Here is a 22,504-nt window from a genome sequence, read left to right on the forward strand (position 1 = left end):
ATAGCTATCAACCCTTGGAACAAAACTTTTCCCTCCAGTCTCTAGAGCCAATACCGGGCTTTCCCCTTTTTTCACAACGATTCACACTCTATATGAGGGAGAAGAACAAAAAAGAGAGACACTCTATTCCATTGCCGAGGAAGCAAAAACTACAACTTATTGAAATTCGAAGTGAACGTGTGAAAAAGCGTACGAAAAGCTTCATAGCGTGTTCCCAGAAGAGCACCCAGTGCCAATGATAAACTGCATCGCCCCGGTTTTTTTTTTTGTGTGTGTACGTGGAATAGATTTTTGCCCAGTTTCAAGTTGTTTGATTTAATTCAAGCACAAGAAGCCAGCAACACTTTAAACAAAAGGCTGGTGCTGAAAATGGGTTTTCGTTTCTTTTTCTTCGCTGTTCGCATCGACTGCCGAAAACAGCACCGTCAGCAGCAGCAGGTCGGATTCGGTCGAAGATAATCAAACATCTCTCATCATTTGCATTTTGCTGCTGCACGAACCGTTGGGGGACAATACACAGCACCGAAAATGCGATCTACTTAACCATGTCCTACGTCAACTTGTGTCGTCTTTCACCACCAAACCGACAGCTTGCTTGGGGTGGATTTTCCTATGGCGAAAGCAGGCCACTGGCACAGCATCATCCTCGTCATCATCATCATCACCATCATCGTGATATCATTCGCCAATTGCGCTGCGTTTTATTTGTCCTGTTGGGCTTCTTTAGCCCAGCTTGCTAAGCGACACGTACACGTGCAGCACAAGACACAGCCGTCCGAAACCCGTCATCTGTATGTGTGGAGAAAGTTCCTTCCGAAAAACTACACAACCCAGCCCGGCCCTTGTGATGCTGGTCAGTTTTACGTACATTGTTTGCATTAATGGTTGCCAGTGCTGGTGAGAGTTTCAAAAATTCCACCAGACAACCACTCTTCGCTAGGCGAGATGTTTCTGTCCTAAATTTGAGACTACGAAGTCCACCACATCCTCCTGAAGAGGGCAAAAACCAAGGAAAAATAGAATAACTGCAAGCATAAAAATGGGGGAAAGAAGCGGCGCGACGAACGGTTTACCAAACAACCACACGACCACACCATCTCGCCAGACACAGCAACATCATCTGACATCAGGAACAAGCAGAGAGCTCGAGAACCGAGCGACGCGCTGACAGGCCGATGATATTCCATTCGGTCTGCTTGCGTTAACATATTTAAATTGAAAATGCTCTGTCAACTGAACCAAACGATGATGGTGGCATCAGCTTTCGGTGTGCCGGAATTCGGTCCAGTTTATTTTTAATACCACACACACACACACACACACACACACACACACTCACACATGAAAAGACGAATCCTGAGGCGATTTGGAGGGCAGCCATTCCACTCAACCGACTCTTTAACCGTGGAATGTATCGAGTGTGGGTTTTCTGCTCTCCTTTTCTCTCTCTCTTTCTCTTTCTCTTTCTCTTTCTCTTGCAAAGTTTCCTTCCCGCTTATATTTCACTTTTAAGCTTTGTGACGGTAGAAAATTGGGTTCGTCGGTGAGCAGGATCAGGAGTGTTCCGAGTGGGACTCGGAGCAGAAAAAAGAGCATAATTTCAAAACGATGGCTTTTGATATTGGAACCTACACCCGGAACGGACGGACGAACGCTGGAAACCCGGCCAACCTGACAACGAAGACGACACGTCGCTTGTTGTAATGGGATGACAGTTGTAAACATGAAAAATGGCATCAAAATCCGTTGTCAGCTCCCCGGAACCCGGCCTCGCACCGGGTTTTCGTGGTTTGAGCTATATGTGATCAAACCACCCCGTCGTCCCGCTGTTGCTTGCTTTGTTTGTTACGGTGGGGATGACAAGATACGGTGGCATGTAATACCAGTTCCGGGTAGAACGGGACAAAAACCAAATCACATGTTAGCTGCCACGTGCTGCTGCTATTCTTGTTTTGGGTTTCTTTTATTCTGTGATTTAAATAGCTACATATCTAACGGAGTCAAACTCTTTTTCGGACAGCATTATGTATCTTAAAAGTCTAACTTACATAAATTATTTTTTGGATAACAGCGATGTTATCAACTTGTATTTTGAAGCAATACGTTCGGGAATTTCCTTGTATATAGAAAAATAGGTTTTATAACAAATAATCCACAAAAGCGGGAAGCATTAGTCAGTTTATTTTTTTTATTAAATTTTAATTAAAATAGGAAAACCTTATCCTCTTAATCTCCCACCCGACTTGTTGATGGAGAAACGTCCAAACATTGGTAAGTAGGGATAGTTATGAGACGGTGGTTCGGTAACAGTGGCGACAGTGGTGTCGATCTTCACAAGTCAGGATCGCAAGACTGACGCAAGACTGATAATCCAGACCTCTCGAGGTTGTAGAGCTTCATAAAAAGAAGGAATATGAATTATGAGGTTATTATGCTCGCTGTCAAAAAGTTGGGGTGGTCCTATGGCCCAGGAGACAACGGCGCCGGTCTTCACACGGCAGGTTCAAAACCCATCCGGACCGCCTTGTAGCTTGAATAAAGTTACAGAAAGCCAGAAATGACAGCCCGAGACCTTTCGAGGTTGCAGCGCCAAAAAAAAGAGAAGAAAATCAAAAAATAACTCCAAGCAAATTCACATCATTCAGAAGAATTGATAATCGCTAAGTTGATCATAAGGTCCGTGGTCAGCTATCTACCTAGTAAGTCCGTAGTTAGGACCTGGTTATTCCTACTACCTGGTAATTCAATGGACAACAGTTAAAGTACATCAAAACCTCTTGAAGTTGCACTGCTGAGTACGATTCGATTCATTCATCGCTTCCGATACGGTGAGCATTGAAGCGTTTCCCATACTAATTTTCGGAAGGACTTTAACTAGAGCTTGTCGATTGGGTCTCTTCCTCAAGGTCGCTTTAGTCGCCTATTTCTAGCTTACGTTGGTAATTCAGTCGATCAATTCCACGATCTCTTAATCCTAAGAAAGTGTGTAAAATCGCTTTTTATTATCGCCTGCTCGTAAGCTTGCAGGCCGTCTACTGATAGAGACACCAGGGTAGGATGCAGTGCACTTGTTTCCTTAACTGCTACATCTCTCATGATCTCTGATCGGCATAAAAAAGGAGCATAATTCAATTCTCCATTTCTTTTTAAACCTGTATACAATAGTTTTAGTACCACGCCTTGTTAGACTTTGTTCATTTAAAATCAAAATCAATTTTCGATTTTGAGGCCGAGACGATAGCACTAACGTCCTTCAAACGACAAGAGTAGAGATCGAATACTATTTGAACCGTCCACCTACAGTGAGGACTGACCATCAAACTTCGTGGAATCGGTAATTCTAGTATGTCATCGATGGCCGGCATGAAGTTAGCAAGTCGTAAATCTAGGAAGAAAGGCATCTGAGAAGACAAAAGGTTGAGAAAAAGGTTTCTCGCTTCAACGTTGGCTGTTGAATTTTTAAGATCGTAGATTCAAAATTAAGATCCCAGGTGCATTACCAAACTTTACCATAGAATCGTCTAAAACCACAGGGGAGACACCGAAGAATTCATCATTCCATCAACAATATCCCGATGTTCTTCTCCAGCTTTTTATTCCCTAAAAGCTCTTGAACGTCCTATTCGGCTCCCTCCATCAACACAACACATGCGTCTTGGCCATATAATCTGTTGCAGTAAACCCTGGTTTGATGATAAAAACATAACTTCTACAACTATTCTTATCGTACGGTTGCCTCAACCCACCAATAAACATGTTTCCTCAGCCCCCCATTCCTAGCCGCCTTTTCGCGGCAATAAACGCCACTCCGAGAACAACGAGCACCAGCAACTTCAACAACCGAAACAAAACTGCGTGAATTAATTTCTCACCTAAAGCAGCGGTCTGGCCACGCACCGTTCCAGCCATCCACACCATCAGCCCGCTTCATTCCACGCCTGGTAGAATGTTTTAATTGACTCAAGCTAATGCTGAGCCCGTGGACGACACGCAACAAAACGCATGTTTTGCTCCAACGGGGCGGCGATAAATGTTTCACGTTCCTTGGCGCCGATTTTATTGTGTTTCGTGCTCGTTTTTTTTCCTCTCCTCCATTCTACGATTCCATTGCCGAAAGCATGCAAAGAGGCGGTTTTGGTTTGGTTTTATGTGCGTCCTAGCCCACGTCGTCGTCGTGGCGATAGCACTGCAACTGATACTTCTGGCACGCAAATAGAACACAAACAAGGGAAGAAAGAGGAGCTTTACGCAGAAATCGGGTCCAATAGCCTGAGGAATGCCGTCGTTGTTGCTTTGTACGTGACAATGTGCAAGTGGGAACTGCTGGCAACCATTTTATGCGTTACGACCGAGCGAAGAATGGTTTATCGTTTGATTAGAAAAAGGAATGGTACGTTGATGAGCCATGAAATCGTGTGCCCTAATCCAGACCAACTGGACTGGCTGGATGGATTGAAGGTCACGAACAGGTGACACTGAGCAACTGCGACGAATTGTAATGCGATTCAAAGCGCTTTAGGGATCGATTTTGGCACAATTGATTTTTTGAGGGATTTTACGGCTTCTTTAAGTCCAAGTTCAACTTTGAAATCTTGTTTGTGTTTAGTTTCCAATTTTTTAAATTCAATTTCGAATTCAATTCCGAATCCAAAACTCCATAATTATTCAAACACACTCACCATGAACTAATGCTCCAACAAAGCTTTCTTCCTGTGCCACAAACAGCTAATATTGATTCTATCACCATACACTGCGAGCAATTTGTTTGTCCATGTGTTTGAACGCGCTCGGGATACAATCCACCAGCCGAACCAGAGTCCCGGCCAGTGCAAATAGGAGCTCCAACATTTGTTCAAAATTATATCACCAACGATGAAACATGAGTACTGATGGTGTTTGTTTGACAATACGCCATACAAGAATTGCCCACGGCGCTCTTCTAGCCCCGTCAACGGTGGACATTTGATGCAATAATTTCTTTACAAACAATGTCCGGCTTCTTCTAGCGAAACACTTCCTTTCATCCGTCAGCCGTCACTCTCGGCTGATCTCTTTGTCATCTGGCTTCTTCCACTGAATGGGGGAATGGGGAAAAACTCCCGAACCCCGAAACAAGGAAATGAGAATTCTCGTCCCGACATTTATGCCCCAGTTTGCGGTCCGTTTCCGGCAGCATGCGTGGCAGATGACATGAATGTTAGCGCACATGGCGTACGACGACGACGACGACTTCCAATTCCCTCGAGACCGTCCTATGCGTTTAACGTTTCGACTTTAGCCGGCCCGTGATAATTGTGTAGGAAAAAGCTGCATTGGCTTTTGTGAAATTGGCCGGCCGGCGCGCAGGCGGCTCGTTTTCATTTGTCATTAGACCGTTGCCAACCCAACACCATCAGGACTAGCCCATCCCCTCGTACTCACGTGTGTGTGTAGCGTTCCGGCGCTACTATTTGAAGCAAGCAAACAACAGTGAAAGCCCATGCACGGACGCACCACGTTTCGGACATGGTGACATGAGCAAACAGAGAGCATCACCAGAAATGCTGCCCGATCGATTTGCCGTTGGCTTAATGCCGGGCTTAAATGAAATCGATACAAAGCTTATTGATTTAGTGGTGTTGTTTGAGGGAAAAAAAGGGAAGCATTCGTTTACTCATGCGCTAGCTACACACAAAGAAACAATTATAGTCGATCTTTTCTTACTACTTTTACGCACAATAAAGAACGGAGATGAAGGAACGGAGTGCAAAAAAAGAGACATAAATGCATTAATTATGGAAAGTAATAGAAAATAGGAACCCAATGTTCGTGACTCTAGAGCATCAGCGTACAATCTGATACTCTTGGAATCTCACCATTGACATTATAGTCAACGTGGTAATATGCAACTGATGGGGAGAATTCCTGGAAAACGAGCCAGCAATTGACTCTCGATAAGCGCATCAATGCTACGGCTCTTAAAGGTGCATGAGCACTATAATAACGTAGTACTTTGCGGTTGTATCAATAAAGAGATATAAATCCACTTTAGATAATCTATTCCACGGAAAAGCGCCAATGTACTGTCGTTTACATTACAGGCCTGGCGGTATGCAGCAATTGTTTAAATTGTCAGCTTCCTTGGGTTATGGGAAAATGTATTTCACTGGAAAAGGCTTCTGATAAATCACGGCAATGATAAACATAAAAGGAACGTGTAAATAGCTGATAGAAGCCGTTCAATTGTCTTATCCATAGCCTCATTTATGTGATTCAAAATGCCGGTCGAAAACTGTTGTGCATTTTGAAACCTTATATCTTTTTTGCGTATTGAAACACTCATTATACCACCCGATAAACCCTATGATAGCCAAATTGCTTGTATGATAAATACGCTAGCAAAGTACATGGAGACGCCCAGTACTTGATTGAAGTGGGCCATAAAATGATCACACCCGGTGCACACCACAACACACAATTAGTACCCATAATGCTCACGAAGCAATTTTTTTTTTATATCAAAAAAGGGACCAGCATTAAAGGTCATTACTTTACTTTAAGCCAAGAGACCCTTAAATATCCTTTAAAATAATTTAACAATTATATTGGCTTATGCTTATTCAATGCTAATACGTAAACGGTTTTCAAGGTTTCGTGGTTAGTTTTATAACACTTCTTGGTGTCAAGTACAATACAAACTTTTAGGGGGCATTTTTATGATAGAGTCCAAGATTTGTTAAACAATTTTAGTAGCAGTCATTGATTAGCTTCGATCGATAATTATTTAATATTTTAAACGGTAAATTAATATTTTAATCCATGATTGTGAAATTATGCCTTCTTATTTAAGATTTACAGTACGATTTGTACATTTATTTTTGATCATTTTTAAACATTTCCTGCATATTTCGATACATTAATATGTTTCATTGGGAGGTTTTCAGCCACGTAATTCTAAGGTGTCTTCTATATTAGCGATCATTATCTTAACACAACCAATTTGATACACAACCTTAACCTAATTTAAATTAAAAAAGAACTACTTTTTGGAACGCGGAAGTTGAGCGACTATTTGAAACGTTTCTAGCAGTTAATGCTACATGTTTTAGAATATTTGAAGAGCAAAAACCGCAACGGCATATTAGCGGTAGGTTTGAACCTTTTTCAAGAGTTTATTGAAGAACAATTTTCTATCAAAATTTATTCCAAGGTACTTTCCGACAGGACTTCATGGTACAATATTTCCTTGCATGTTGCCCGACATTACGACTCACGATGGACCCGTGTATTTTATACTCAAAAAGACAAATTAAGGCTTAAACTTACAGCTATCATGAATAACCATCTTTGAAATCAAAGCCACATGGACCAAATAGCTAATATACTAATATTATTCTTTCCTTCTTCCTTTTTTGCAGATGGGTTTAAATTCTTTATCGATGAACCGCGCATCACATCACCATTAGCAACATCATCAGCTTAAGACTGCAATTGGTCTTCAATTGAATCCAAAGCCTCGGACACTGTTGAAAGTATCCCAACCGCACGAGGAGATGATCACGTGTAGCCATCCTCATAACTAGAAAACCCTCTTGCACACAAACACTCTCACACACGGCGCCACTCACAACCACACCCATACACCCATACCAAGCCAAATGAAACCCCGATCCGATGAGCCAAGCTCATCAGCATGTCTGTCCCCAATGTCCAACGGCACCACACGATCGCGAACCTTACGCCACAAAACTGCTCACCGATGGCAGCACTACTGCATTCGCGGATCGTCCAGTGCCACCCTAATGCTGGCAGCATTGTCAACACTCGCCATGCTCACGGTCACACTTGCGACAACCAAATCCGGCAGCGCTTCCAACCCGGCCGTACTGATCTCGCCCAACCACGACGAACCGACGGCACTGGCACTGGCCGCCGCAGCCGCCGCCGGCCAGAAACAATCGCAGCAAACGTACTACAGCAGCAACCGAGGTGGCAGCAATCCACCGCGGCAACAGTGCGCCCTATCCGAGCACACCTGCACCAATGGGCGATGCATTCCGTGGGACAAGTACTGCAATAATGTAAATGACTGCGGCGATGGCAGTGACGAACCACGCTTCTGCACCCGTAAGTACTCGACTGAGGGGGGGGGGGGATGAGATGGGGAGCTGGTGGGTAATCGCTAAGGCTTTCCGGCGGGCATATTACCAAACACCGGCAAGCACCGAACGCTATTTCCTGTGAGCTTTTTTTCTTCCGTCTCGCGAAGCTATTCTCATCCATCAAAACACTACAGTGGAGTGATGGGCAGAACGGGTGGGTACTGAGTTCCTTTTTTTTATTTTCCACAGCAAAAACAATGCTCATACCATAATGGCACGCTTGGGCAGTGCTGTGTTTGACGAAGCTTCTGCTGCTGAACGATGTTGCAGCTGCTGCCGGTTTGCCGGAAATGGATTTCTCTTTAACCATTTCCATTGTAGTTTACCGTCTGGTAACAACAAAAAAATCCTCATAAAAACACACACACACAAGCGAACACAAATGGAAGTTTGGCTGTGTGTGTGTGTGTGTGAGTGCTAAAGACAACAACAGCACGACGGACTGCATTCAACTGCAATTTGTCGTTATTTCTTTCCGGGCGCGCTTCCGGGTTTTCTTTTGCTCCGCTCCGAACCGTGAGGAGTTTTTTCGATCCAGCACGACAAAAAAAAAACACTGTCACCAGCCGGAAACACAAATCCACACATTTTCCATTAGCCATGCAATAACGGCACATCCCTAATGTGAAAGGAAATGCATGATGATGATGAAGGTTGGTATTATTTGTTGCTTTTCGGGGTGCTGCATGCTGTCGTACGAAAATGAAGGCCACTGTGCATAGCTTTATGGTGGCAGAAGGTGCTTTGAAACTAGTTCACTTTATAGAGAAAGTATGGGTGAAATTTCACTAATGTTATTTAATTTCTAAAATTGATGGATCTTCTATTGTTATTATAATTTTACGGGCCACACAGAGTCCCCTAGAAGCCTAATTGCTAAGACACTTAACGTGGCATGCCCGATTGGTGACGAATACTGATACAGTTACATTCAAGGCACATACGGAGAAAGGGAACAAAGGCGCCAAAACGGATTCGGCGATCCTCTACGTCAACCAGCGTCCTTGGGCGAAATGGTCTGGTTGGGACGTATAGGTTGAGCCCAGAGAGTAGTGTTGAGGAGTCGATCCGGTAGTCCAAAAGCCCCGCAACAAATAGTCTATGGGCGTTGCAGTTACGCTGGTGTAGCGACTCGATACACAAAAGCGAACAACGAGTGTCGTAGTCCACTTGGACCCTCCAGAAGCGCAAAGCGAACAGGGTGAATTTGCACTGGACGGGTTCCAAACGAGCCAGGGTCCGAACAGCAGATGATCACTATTCAATGGAGGCATACTCCAGCATCGATCGAACCAAGGAGCAGCAGAGCGAAGTTGCTTAAGCAAACCCATCAGCTGGTTGCCCTTGGTGACGACGTGTTCCAGCTGTTCGTGGAAGCTCAGCTTCTCATCGAGGAGTACTCTCAAATCCCTAACACAGCTTTTGCAGACAATAGCAGAACCGTTTAATGTGTAGTCGTACACCAGAGGACAGCGGTTTTTCGTAAACGTTACGACAACACTCTCCGAGACGCACAATTCAAGACCATTCTCTGAACACCAGGACTGGAATGATGGCAGAGTTGGTCGGACCGGTCTTGGATCGGCAGGAATAGCTTCGCTTCTTCAGCAAGCAGTAGGTGGCTTCCAGCAGGGAGTGCCCTAGCTACGTCATTGATGGAAATGACGAACAGCAGAGGTCCGAAGTAGCTCCCCTGAGGCACCCTTGAAGAAGCAGGAATACAACGCGACATATGTGGTCCTATTTTCACGCGGAACGATCGGCCGGTGTGATACGAATGCATCCAAGTCAGCAATTGGACGGACGTACTCAACACCTGTAGCTTGGAGAGTAGCAAGGAAAGCGGGACACTTTGAAACGTAGCTTTGATGTCCGTATATACCGCGTCCACCTGGAAGCCGAAGTCGATGGTCCTGTGGCATAGGCTGACAGATTCAACCAAGTTTGTGCTGGTTAAGCGCTTAGGGACGAATCCATGTTGAGTAGTGCTGAGGTAATTTGAGACAGCAGCGAGAAGAGGTTCGTACACAACTAGCTCGAAAACCTTAGCACAGGCGCAAAGTGATGTGATGGCGCTGTAATTATAGTTTCTTTTAGCATAAATCGAATGATGATACGATTTTGTAACGAACGAACCTATGTATTAAAAACGTATCAGCCACATTTTGTACAGTGTTTTCCTGAACGATACTCTTAAAATTAGCTCATTAGGCTAGATATTGCCTAGAATATATTACGTTGATTAGTTGAAATATTATCTCGGAGTCTGAATATTAACTTTCTATCACAAAGTTGCACTGAGAAGATAATGTTGTGCTTGTTGAAATTAAGAGTCACAACTTCTCACAAGGTTGTAACCTACCCGAGCTTCTTGGTACAGAGTCGAGCATGTTTTGAGTTTTTCCAACCTTGCTGCATTCTTCTGCATTAACTTCTATCTGTGGAGAATATTCCTTCCTTTACAGTTCTTGTCACATTTCAGTCCCAAAGATGCTCTATTGGGCTTAATTTTGGACATTGAGGTGATTGTGATTCAGCATAGTTTTTTCTTTTGCTGCATACTCGTTCACAAGCTTCGACCTGTATTTTGGGTTTTTGCCCTGCCGATATTTGCTGGAAGATTTTTATATTACTCGTTTAAACATTACCTATCTGGGTTGAAAAGGCAGCCGATATCAACATAGAAATTAAGATGCTGGATAGGCGTTAGAAAGGATACTTCTCTACTTAAAATGCCTGTCGCGAAGGAGCAAGCTAGGGCCCTCTCTCTCTCTTTTTGGCCTAACAACCTCTTAGGTCATTCCTGCCATTTATGGCTTACTAGCCTTAATGATAACACGTTGTTGAATATTCAGTCCTCACTAGGAAGGAAACGTCCAGATGGGATTTGAACCCCGGTCCTAAGATAGACGAGATAGTACGAAGATAGACGTTGTACACTGTTGTCCGTTGTTCAGACGTTGTCCGTTGTCCACTTACCACCCTAACGCCCGCTGATAGCTAGAACTGTATAGAACATTTATGGTCCCAGTTCTCAAATACGCCTCTGAGACATGCCTAAAAGTGACGAATTCTCAATAGCTTTGTTCGAGCGGAAGCTGCACGGAAGCATTTGCGACCCCGTATTTGTGGAAAGACAATACAAAATCCGCTACTAAGGTTAGCTCAACAAGCTTCGTATTAGACTGAACAGACTTTGGTGGACTGGCCATAGTCATGTGAGTAGCACCAGACAACCCATTCCATTAGGCTCTTTAGTCATCCATTTAGTACGTCCACATTGACAGAGGATGCGTGATATTCACACATTAGATGAAGGGATTACGTAGACGCGATCAGAAAGAACAGGAAATTGGATTGGCAGACGAAGGTGCTTGATCGTGATCGATATCGAGGCTCGTTGCAACAGGAAAAGACGGTGAAGCGACTGATGCGTCAAGGTTTTCAAATATAACGTTACGGAATATACCTATAGGCTTCTTTAAAAATAGGTTTAGAAGACATAAAAATAGGTGTAAACTCATGGAAGGAATTGATCTGAGTTAATTCAGTTCAATTGCAGCGGGTGCTACATTGTGCTTATTGTACCATGTTACTGCCAGCTAGATATACTATGCAAATATTGTCTTTGGTGAGAAATGTTCTAACATTTTTAATTGTCCAAATGCTGTCAGTACTTTTGAGGCTTTCAACTACAAATACACATGCCTTCTTCTGCTTCCTTGGCACTACAACCTCGAGAGGTCTCAGCCTGCCATTTCCTGCTCTCTGTGACTTGATGCTAATTGAAGCGTATATTTGTCGTGGTATAAAACTAACTCCCCATTTACAAGTTCATTTTCCTTTTGAAATTCATGTCACTTCTAAACGTTTTTCTTTCACTTATTCTATCAGCGACAGTAAGATCTTTTTTGCTTCCAGCTCGGTCCAGGCTACGCCTCCTATTGCAACTGTTATTTATAACCGTTTAAGCAATCATTTCGGTGCCATACATCTTTCGGTTACAGAATATTCAAAAAACAACCAAAACACCTCTCTCTTGCCTTTATTATTTCAATAAAACTCAAACAGCTTACATCACTTTGTAGAATTTCCGCGTTCGCTTTCCTCCTAGCAAAAACCGCCGTTTCCAACCCCATTTACAGCGTTACAGTTCATTGAACTGGGCATATTTTTTTCCTTCCTTGCGTATTACGATTGCGTTCCAGGCCCGGCCAACCACCTGCAAGTGCCAGCCTTTGAAAGCCTTCCACATGTATGCGTGTCTGTATGTTTTTTTTTCGCGTTCACAAATTTCATTTTGAAACGTATTTATATTTCACGCTCGCACACGCTAAATGGTACTCGCGTGATGTAATTTTCACTTCGTGCCCTTTTGCATTCAATATTTGGCCAACAGTTTTGGGTGGGTTGAGCGAACAAAATAAACCAGAGAAGAAGAAGGAAAAAAGGCAGGGCAGCCCAACAAATGAAACGCGGAAAAAAGGCAAACACCCGTACCCGGTGAATGACTTTCAACTTTGTGCAAAAAGGTAAACACATACTAGGCGTTTTATTGGAAACGATCGTGGTTCCCTGCTTGTTCCCCTTATGTATATGGGTGGCTTTTTTCTAAAATATTTTTCCCCCCGCAAGTGCCGAGTCCCGTAACCCTGAATTAAGTGTTCGGAAGCAGTGTTGTCCGCTTGAGCGAAAAAAAAACACGCTGGCACTCCAAATTCAAAACGAGTTGCCCGCTACCCAAAATTGAATCTACACCACTAGGTGCATCGCAACGCGTTCCGGGCAGCTCGCAAAAAAAGTACCACAACCCACCAGGCTGTGTAAAATCGATTTTCACCTTCGCCACCACCAATTTACGGTGACAGTGAACAGCAGCAGCAGGCAAAAAATAGAGAACTCACATTTGCATCCACTACTTTTCCACGAGGGAGGAGAGAAAAAAAGAGACTGGAAAAGTTGAGCGACACGGCAGTTGTGGAAAAAAGTCGTGGGACTCGTGCATGCCGAATGCCTACCCTGCTCTACTGCCATGGTAAGCGAAGTAGGCAGAAGAAGCGAGTGAAAAAAAAAACCTATTAAACTCGACAACTGCATTCCGGTGCACTTTTTTGCACTCGTGGAACTTGAAACCGCGCTGCAGTGATAGCAGTGAGTAGGGAACGCTTTCAAAATAGGCTGGATGGATGGTGGATCGCGGCTAGGACATCGCTTATCCAACGGAAGAACGATGACGTCGATGATGACGAGTTGCAGGAAGATGATGTGATTGGTTGGGAACTAGCTAAAGCAACAAAAAAACCACACACCAATGTGTGACAAGCAAGGAAGAAGCACTGCACCACACACACACACACTCGTACAAAGTCACTGTGAGGTGTTTTTTGCTTTCCTTTTTCCACGAACAATCATGCTCAGCGGTGCGGCGATGAGCCAATGGAAGTTTGCTCGTTTTTATGTGCTTGTAGCAGCGTGTGTAGCAAAAATTGCAATTCCACTCCATGCTCCACAAACTGTCCTTGTGGTTTTGCCATGATCTCGCAGGTGCAATGAAAGAGAACAACGCTTCCGCAACGCCATTGCCATAAAGTAAAATGTGTTGAATTAAAATGGGGAGGCAGGAAAAGCAGTGTAGAGGATAGAAGAAGGGGGGTTATTAACAATGGCAGAGCAACAGCGAATACAACAGAGAAACGAAAAAAAGCAAAAGAAGCTTGTTTGAATAAATAATAAATAAAATAGAATTTAATTACCGAAATTACGGTCTCAAAATAATTTGGTCAATAGATTTTGTTTCATTCAGACGACAACAGGTTGTAAATTGTTGCGACTGAAATGTTACGGATTGTTGTTATCGAAAGACTTGGTATCGGGGGTCGTTTACTGTCCTGGCTGAAGACTTGCCTGCTTTCAAGATCGTATATAGTTAGAGTTTCATCTTGTCTGTCCGACTCCTTCGTAGGTTTTTCGGGTGTTCCTCAAGGTAGCGTCCTTAGTCCTATTGTATTTCTGTTATTTGTTAATGACTGTATTTCCATCCTTCCCGCCGAAGGTTTTCTGTTTTACGCAGATGATCTCAAGATCTTTCTTCCTGTGTCCTCGTCTGCTGACTGTTGTCTTCTCCAATCTGTACTAAACTCCTTCTCTGTTTCGTGTCGTAAAAATGGCCTACTCCTGTCCCCCGATAAGTGTTGTGTGATCTCCTTTTCGTTTTTCGTTTAGTTACACCCTCTGTGATACTGTTATACGTCGCGTATCCTCTGTAAAGGATCTAGGTGTGTGGCTCGACGAAACGCTGTCCTTCAGTTCCCACATTGATTATGTTATCAGCAAGGCTTACAAATCACTGGGTCTGATCATTAGGCTATCGTCCGAAATCCGCGATCCTCCTTGGAATACACGGCTGTAGTCTGGTCTCTCTCAGGCTCCACTGCGATGGCCAGACTGAAGAGCGTTCAGCGTAAATTCACTCGTGTAGTTGTTCGGCGCTTCCTTAACGGCTATCATCTTGCTCTCCCTCCCTATTCAGTCCGTTGCCGTCTTCTTGGGCTAGAAACCATTGAGGATAGGCATTTCCATATCCGTGCTAGCTTCATTGCCGGTCTCCTACCATCCTTCTTTATGCTCCTTCCCGTCGCGATAGACCTCCCCTTTACATCCCATCCCGCCACACCCGCTACGGGTCGAACGATCCTCTGCTACGAGTCTTATCGTGTCCGTCTTCGTGAAGCCTCTTTCTTTGCCACCTAATTCTAATGTCATCCTCGCTTTTCCTTTAAGTGTTAAAGATAATTGTTAAACCATCATTGGTGGACAATAAATAATAATAATAATAATAATAATATCAATAATAATAATAATAATTCTAATAATAATAATAATAATAATCAACTCTTTTTATCGATTCTTTTAAATACTCTCTTAAAATATACAAAATTATTAAAAGAACTTAATATTTAGAACTAATTTAAAATAAGTAGATAACTAATTGACAATTTTTTTTCCTAGAATCAAACAACTTGGAACTAGCAAGGCACAATTAGTTACAATTGCTTCTTGTTTCACCACACTTAATGAAAAATACAGCAAACATACAGAGAAGGTTTTCGACGCTTTAGCAGATATTTTCGGTAAATGAACAAAGGTTAAATGATTCCAATTGTCGTTAACAAGATGGCTTTTTTTAAATCTCATCGCACATTGATGAGCCAGTCTGGTTGAAGCAGTCTGGTTGAAGAAGCTTATAAACAAACATCCTTCCGCCGATGGATGCAACGTTTATCGAACAGACTTCTCCACTTTTCTCTACAGACTTTATTGAGCATACCTCCATCGTAGGACGATCAGTTCATAATCAACGATGGAGAGAAGTAACTGATCGTCATAGCTTTTCATGCTGAATACATGCGAATATTCATTTTTTCCCCAAAATAAAAAATAAGGATAAGATCCTAACATACAGCCTCGGATGACAAGTGCCTAGATACATCGGACAATTGTTATGTTTGCTCGGAAACAGAGTAAGATATCTGTATTCTATGAATTTGGAGTGACTCTTGTTGCTTGTGCACACTGTAATGAAAACTTTAGAGAGGTCGTTTGATTTGTTGCTTTTGCTCATTTATACCAATATAAGGGTAATGCTGTTGGTAGATTGTTAAATTCAACCTATTGTTCCAAGATAAAGTTTTTTTTTTAAATAAGACTTAATTTACCTCCCTTGTCCACGTGGATAGCCTAATAAGACTTCACAGAATTGGTGCCATTCACATGACATGCCCACCCGACTGGAGCTTGGCAAGTCTAATTCGCTGCATTAAAGTGCGATCACCTCAGAGTTCAGTCTCTTCGTTCACGACTAAGGGAGTTTCAAGTTTGTGTCTCAGAGGCGTATGTGAGTACAAGGACTGACAATGCTCTACACAACCCCGGCTTTGTTCATCGTGACAGGTGTTTTGAGTGGAGAAGTTTCTTGGAGCTGTAGTAGGTACCGGTTACTAGCCACTGATAAGCTTCGTGAACGAAGCCAGTCAATCCAGGCCAGGACCATTCTAGGATAAAGAGGCAAAACATGAAAATAACAACTAAAATTTGAATACTTGGTCAAATCGTTTCGCTATTGTTTGTCGCTTCTTTTTCAGAACCTTTTAAATAGCACCCAAAAAAATAAAACCAAAGCTAGCTCTAGTGATAAATTAAAATCGATATCAGTTATAACCGTCATTGAAATAGTTTGTTAAATCTGTTTAAATTAGTGATCAGGAGAACGTCAGTTTTCCAAACCGCATGGGCAGTCTTGTTTTCTATAAACTGATATCGAATTAGGGATAAAGTTGCTTTCAGACAGGTATAACCTATTAGTCAAGTAGATTAACCAATAAGAACACAAAAAAGGCTTTTGTATTATTAATTGAAACATTACTTTCATGTCATTAACCTGGCTGAAGTTCAATGAAGCTAAACAAAAAAATCAACCTCTCTGTGAACAAAGTCATATGAAACAAAAACGAGACAATAGTGTACAAAACCACTCCTTCGAACACGATTGTGCCTGTACTTTACTTCAAAAGACACACACACATTCAACCACCACTTAAGCACACCATTTACTCTCACCACTACTTCCTACAGTTTGAGTTTGCTATATGTTTCAATAAAGCCAATAGTCGTACAGCATCCATCAGGCCAGCGGAAGGGCCAGCGTCCTGCTGCTCCGAACGTCCTGCATGCATAAATAGCATTCATTCTCGCTACACTCACACCCTTGCGCCAAGTAATTGATTCAAGTCCACTCACCGAATGCAATCCACTTCCACTCGGATCAACCTAGGCTAGGCTAGGCTAGGCTCAACAGTTGCACTCACGAAGACAAAATCATCCCACATGGTGTCCTCCGTGTCGTTCACCGAGGGCCATCATTCCGTGAAACGATGGCCACAATGCTGCTGAAAGTCAATCAAAACCTACCCTCTTGTACGAGTGTTCCCCCCACCTTCTTCTCCCTAGTGCTTCCAACTGAAAGTGGGTGAATTATAACCTGGGCAAGAAAATAACGACAACAGGCACCAATCGGATGCATGGTCACTTTGGCTGATTCTCAATTATTTGTTTAGGTGGAATGGCAGCTTCCACCTCCGGGTGACGCTCCGGGTGGACGGTTACTGTCGAAAGAATTCCAACTTTTTTCCAACTCCACTTCTCACTGTTCTTTTTTCTCGCTCTCTCTCTCTCCTTTCAGGATGCAACCGTACGTACTACGGCAACATTGGACTGACGTACAATCTGGAGCTGCACCGACCGAAGGAGGACCGGATACCGTACGTGTGCATCCTGACGTTCACAGCCGCCGGTGGCAGCTACGGTGACATCGTGCAGGTACGAAACCGGGGACGACCATTGTTTCCGTGCGCTTGTGGTTATTTTTTGCCATTCCCTTTTTTATGTGTCCACTTCTTCAACTTCAACTTCGAAGAAAAAGCACCCGAATCGAACTCCAATACATGAGTGCCATCGAACGGTCGTAGTCGAGATTCGAGCTTTTTACCTTGTCAACAACACTTTGGATATTATTTTTCCCACACGCACCTCCAACCATCTTCATTTTCGAAATGGGAATCAAAGCGTGAAACCACCACCGGAGAAAAAAGGCGTTGACACGTGTCAATGTGGTCGCGGCGCACATTGTACGCAAACCGATGCGTCCCATCGCTGTCATCAATGTGTGAATCAATCAATCAAGCTTTGCTGCTAGCACCTTTCCTGTGCCACTTTTTTGCTGGAAACGCTGGAAAGCGTATTTCATGCGGAAAGTAAAAGCAAAAATTAAAACAAAAGAAACAAAAACAGCGCCCGACTACTGTTCTGTCCGATGAGTGCAGGTTGCAACTGTTTGTACAAACTGGCCCGAAGGCAACAAACCGGTTGTGAGCTTGCAATTCGCTTTTTGCTTTCGAAACTCACTGCAGTGAAAAACACAGTTTAACAGCAATGTTTTCCACGGCCATGGATCCACCTCCCTTCAAATGCCCAAAGGGTGCGTTTGTTTTGTTGATTTCGCTCAACGCTGGCGCGCAGCTATAGCTTTGAATTTCAATTTCAATTTTGCCCGCATGCAAATACATCAAATTTATCATCCGTGACAGTGACAGGATGCACAGGGTTGGCACAGCCAAAAAACAAAGCATCGGACACTGTGCCCGAGCGGTGCATTCCCTTCGGCTTTCACATGGCGCGGAATGATCATAAATCGTGAATATAATGTCATAACACCAAAAAGGCAAGCGATCGCGACCGTTCACTAACGCTCTTTTTTTTTAAATTCCATTTGACAAACGCGTTTTATCACCCTCCGGGAAGAAAAAGGGTTCTAAAATCCGCTTCCACTGGGTTGGTAGAGCCGTGTACAGCGCGCACCGGGTGCAAATATACATTCTCCCAACCGGGAAAACTCCCATTTATGCAACCAACAGACAACACAGAAAAAAAATGATGAAAATTTAATCGATCCACTGAAAGCTTTTTGATGTTTCATCAAAATTTAATTAAACTTGATCCGCCGATCGTTCACACAATCGTGTCGGAAGTTTTTACCCGCACGATGGAATTTCATTCCACCTTTTACCGTTACCGCTGCGAGTAATATGTTTGCTGACCGAAATGCTTGCCACAGCGCCCACGAGTGTGTGTGTCTGCTGATTCGAAAATGATTAACCCCTCTCGCACACAGACACACATAATCGGGGCAGCCCTTTTATCTACGAACAGCGAAAAGGACACACGTTCACACACGTTGATCTTTTCATGCATAGTAAATCGATTTATCCAGAAATGAGAGCGTGCTCTTTTTGCCGTGTTTCTGCTCATCAACCCCCCAGGACAGGATACAATGTTTGATCGAATGATAAAATTTGGCACAAAAAGCTAGTAATAGTGGGAATGGGAAGAAAAAAATCTCTTTATCATCCCATCTTTCCCACTTATTCGCTTCACCTGTGTAACGTTGGACGCGTTCAATTTGATGTAGGTTTCAAAATTAAACCTACCGGAAGCACAGCAAATGAGTTACATACGCACCGTAGAGCGGTGAGATGGAGGCGCCTGGTGCTTTATGATGAGCGAGCTTTTTTGGTGGAGGCGCCTGGTGCTTTTTAGGTTTTTATATGGAGGCGCCCAGAGTTTCAGACTGATTATGGGAATTTTGAAGTATCTTTCTTTTATGGTTTTCCTATTTCAGTCTGCTCCCTGCATTCTATTTCCGTTAAGTGAAAGCTAGAATCGACAGGATTCCATTTATTCGAAATGCAATTTCAGTAAAATCTTTTAATATTATCGGTTGCACCACACACAACAAAATGTCTTAAATATCCTTTTCAATTCCACCTCACTTCATCCTCATCTTCAGTAAACGATAACTGACAATCTAATACCTCCTGTTTGCTCAAGGATCACTATCCAAAAGCTCGCTTCTTCATCTCCTGCTTACACAACACACTGACCATCGCAAACAGTTAAACAGAGCACCATACAAACTCAACCAGGATCATTATAGCACGTCAAACAGACGCATCTGGACCAATCTTTGTTGCCACAATTTGGCACATAAAATAACAAAATGAAAGGAAAAACTTCACACAAAGACTGCTTTTTGCACACAGACAGAGAAAGAGAGATCGAATAAACGTTCTTTCTGCTTCGAGAAAAGATTACCTCTTAACAATGAAATGCTCCTTTCGCACTTCTTCACCCGTCTGTTCATGTTGTTTGCTTTTGTCCCAGTCATCGTCTCAGGACAGATTATTCTCCGAATCAAAGTCATCTCTATACGTGTGACGGTGTATTGATTTTCGATTTCTCCATTTTCTTATATGCTCAGAGCTTGGCCTGAAGCAGGGCGACCCGGTCAACCGTGCCAGTGACCTGGAAAAAAAGAGTGGAATGATCCAAATGTCACCTAATGCGAGGAATTCGGTCATTGCTGGTTGTATCATCGCTTTTCTTTGATTGTTGGTGGACGACTCTATATTTATCCTTTAACCTTTTAATTAGAAAAAGTTTTACGAACCCAATTTGTATGGTCGTGCTCGTCGCTCAACTTTCTCATAATTAACACATTGACCTTACAGATCTTATAAATAGACATCAAGTGTTTTATTCCGTGACATTTCCAACGGGAAAAAGCATTTCTATGGCTTTGATTTAAAATAACCGCCACAGGAAGATGGCGGCAGTCCACGCGATTGAATCCGTGTTATGTCATGTCAGCTACTTAATACGATTAATTTTGCCTCGCATCCAAGCGTTTGCTTTCTTCCACCGTAAAACAGCTCTATCGCCCGCTGGCCACCCAGGATTGTGTGTGTGTGTGTGTGTGTGTGTGCGTGTTGCTGTTACGCCAACAGATTAGATCGATTTATCGGTCAAGCACAATAACAACCGTCGATGACGGTCACAAGGTTGCTTCCCGTGCCGTATCGTATCGTGTGTCCCACCCTACACATTTCCACATTCAACCAGCAAGATGCCATAAAATATGCCATCCACCCACCCCCGACCATTCCACGTCCACCGATCACCGAAACAGGAGTGGGTCAAAATCGAAGGCTAAAACCGATCCGGCCCCAGGCCCCGTTTCGTTTCGTAACGCCAACCGAAAAACGGAAACGACGACCGCGGGGCTCGTCGATGAAATGCACATAAAACTAAACCTATTTTGTCTTAATTTATGAGCATGTCGCACGAACCAAACTAATAACGCTTAGACGCGTGTTCCGTATCCTTCTGCCGGGGACGGTTACACACAAACAAGCGGGCTTCACGTTCCCTGCAAAGCACCCGAGACCGTAGTCATCCGTGATTACCCAAGACGGCCAACCAAAAGTAGCCACAATCAGTACGATGTTGCTGTTGCTGCACGGCGAACGGTACGGACCGAAACGGGAGGATTGAATACGGAACGGGTTATTATTTGCGTAGTCAGCCAGCGATCGTCGTTCGCATAAACTTGTTTGCTTAAGGTGAAGGAAAGTAGCGATGAACATGAAAGTAGCGGTAGAATCGTTTCATTACAATTCAATACAGTGAAGGAAACCCACAAAGTTCTTATTTATGTGACGGTTGTGTGGACACAAGGCCACTAGTGAATTATGTTGCTTTTCTGGTACTAGTATCAAAATTTAGGTGTATTGCCGTGTCAAACATAGCTTGCGGCAGCTTGAAATATTTTACAGTAGATGATTTTACGGTTTTCACACGTTCACACCGGGGTTCAAATCCCTTCCGGACAGTTCCCCCGTGATGAGGACTGACTAACCAACTAAACGATATAATTTATTCTAATTCTAAGAGTACACTTTACGCTGTGGGCTAGTCATGTCATTAGAATGGAGCCGGACGATCCAACCCGTAAAATCCTTCTGGGACGTCCACTTGCACACATGACGCGTAGTAGGTGAAAATTGAAATTGAGTGATGGCAACGACGACACCATCAAACCTTGAGCAGTATAGAGGATAATTACAACAGGCCTAGACCACGGAGTGGTTGTAGCGCCTGATAAATGATTAAGTATGCAAGTAAAGGTAGGATTCAGAGAACTAGTAGAAAAGATTCAACAAATATCTATTGGAAATATTTGCTTGATAATTTAAACAATTTTGGTGGTTATCAATTATATATCGTTTGATTTTTCAGCATGAGTAGTCATCGAACATTACTCCAAGCAAGATGAGATGCTCACAAGTCCAACCAAGAAAAGTTTGATTTCCAGTGGATATACAGTGACAGACAATAGATTGAAATCACTACATTTATATCCTAAATCAATATCACTGCCATAGAAACTTCTACTTGCTATAATCAAACCTACGCAGGGCTGACTTCTTTGCTGCGGGTAAAACCAAGTCACAGAAAGCCAGGAATGGCAGGCCAAGACCTCTCGAGGTTGTAGTGCCAACATCCACTCATTATATTGAGTTTACTCATTTGTTTAATTTTCAATTTAATTAAAGTCTTTGTTACGTGCGCCATTACAATGACGGCCAATTTTAAAGTATTGGACGCCGACAATTTAGCCGCCAGATGGCTCTGAAGAAAGAGTTCGAGTTCATTGGAGGGTGGAAAAGGGATACCGGTGTGCGTTAAGTGGAGAGCGGTCAGTAGCAAAACGGACGCGGAAAAGGCAGAAGATTTTTATGTTTGACACCCGTTGTTTGTGCCCGGAAAAAGAACCATTAAGAATCAAAAAAGAAAAGATTTCAGAAGTAACAGTCTTATTTCACTGTACGATATGTGCAGGGTCAATGCTAATCTTCTCTGTATCGTTCCAAGACAACTTGTACGATATGTACTTAATTACTTACTTACTT

General features: G+C 43.2%; 1 protein-coding gene and 1 non-coding gene across 3 annotated transcripts in view; one reads left to right on the forward strand and one right to left on the reverse strand.

Annotated features, from left to right (window-relative positions):
• The window catches only part of LOC118509603, a 173,117-nt gene that overhangs the window by 99,627 nt on the left and 50,986 nt on the right, over nt 1–22,504 (forward strand). For both annotated transcript variants that reach the window (XM_036050398.1, XM_036050399.1), the window contains exons 4-5: nt 7,398–8,106; nt 17,380–17,516. In XM_036050398.1, coding sequence (XP_035906291.1) covers nt 7,638–8,106; nt 17,380–17,516 — 606 coding nt within the window. In that variant the 5' untranslated portion in view covers nt 7,398–7,637. The remainder of the gene's footprint in view (nt 1–7,397; nt 8,107–17,379; nt 17,517–22,504) is intronic.
• Nucleotides 22,398–22,486, reverse strand: LOC118514940. The gene has a single exon (XR_004906913.1). It is a non-coding gene; the product is annotated as a U6 spliceosomal RNA (small nuclear RNA).

The sequence above is a fragment of the Anopheles stephensi genome, chromosome 3 (assembly GCF_013141755.1).
Source record: "Anopheles stephensi strain Indian chromosome 3, UCI_ANSTEP_V1.0, whole genome shotgun sequence".
Taxonomy (NCBI): domain Eukaryota; kingdom Metazoa; phylum Arthropoda; class Insecta; order Diptera; family Culicidae; genus Anopheles; species Anopheles stephensi.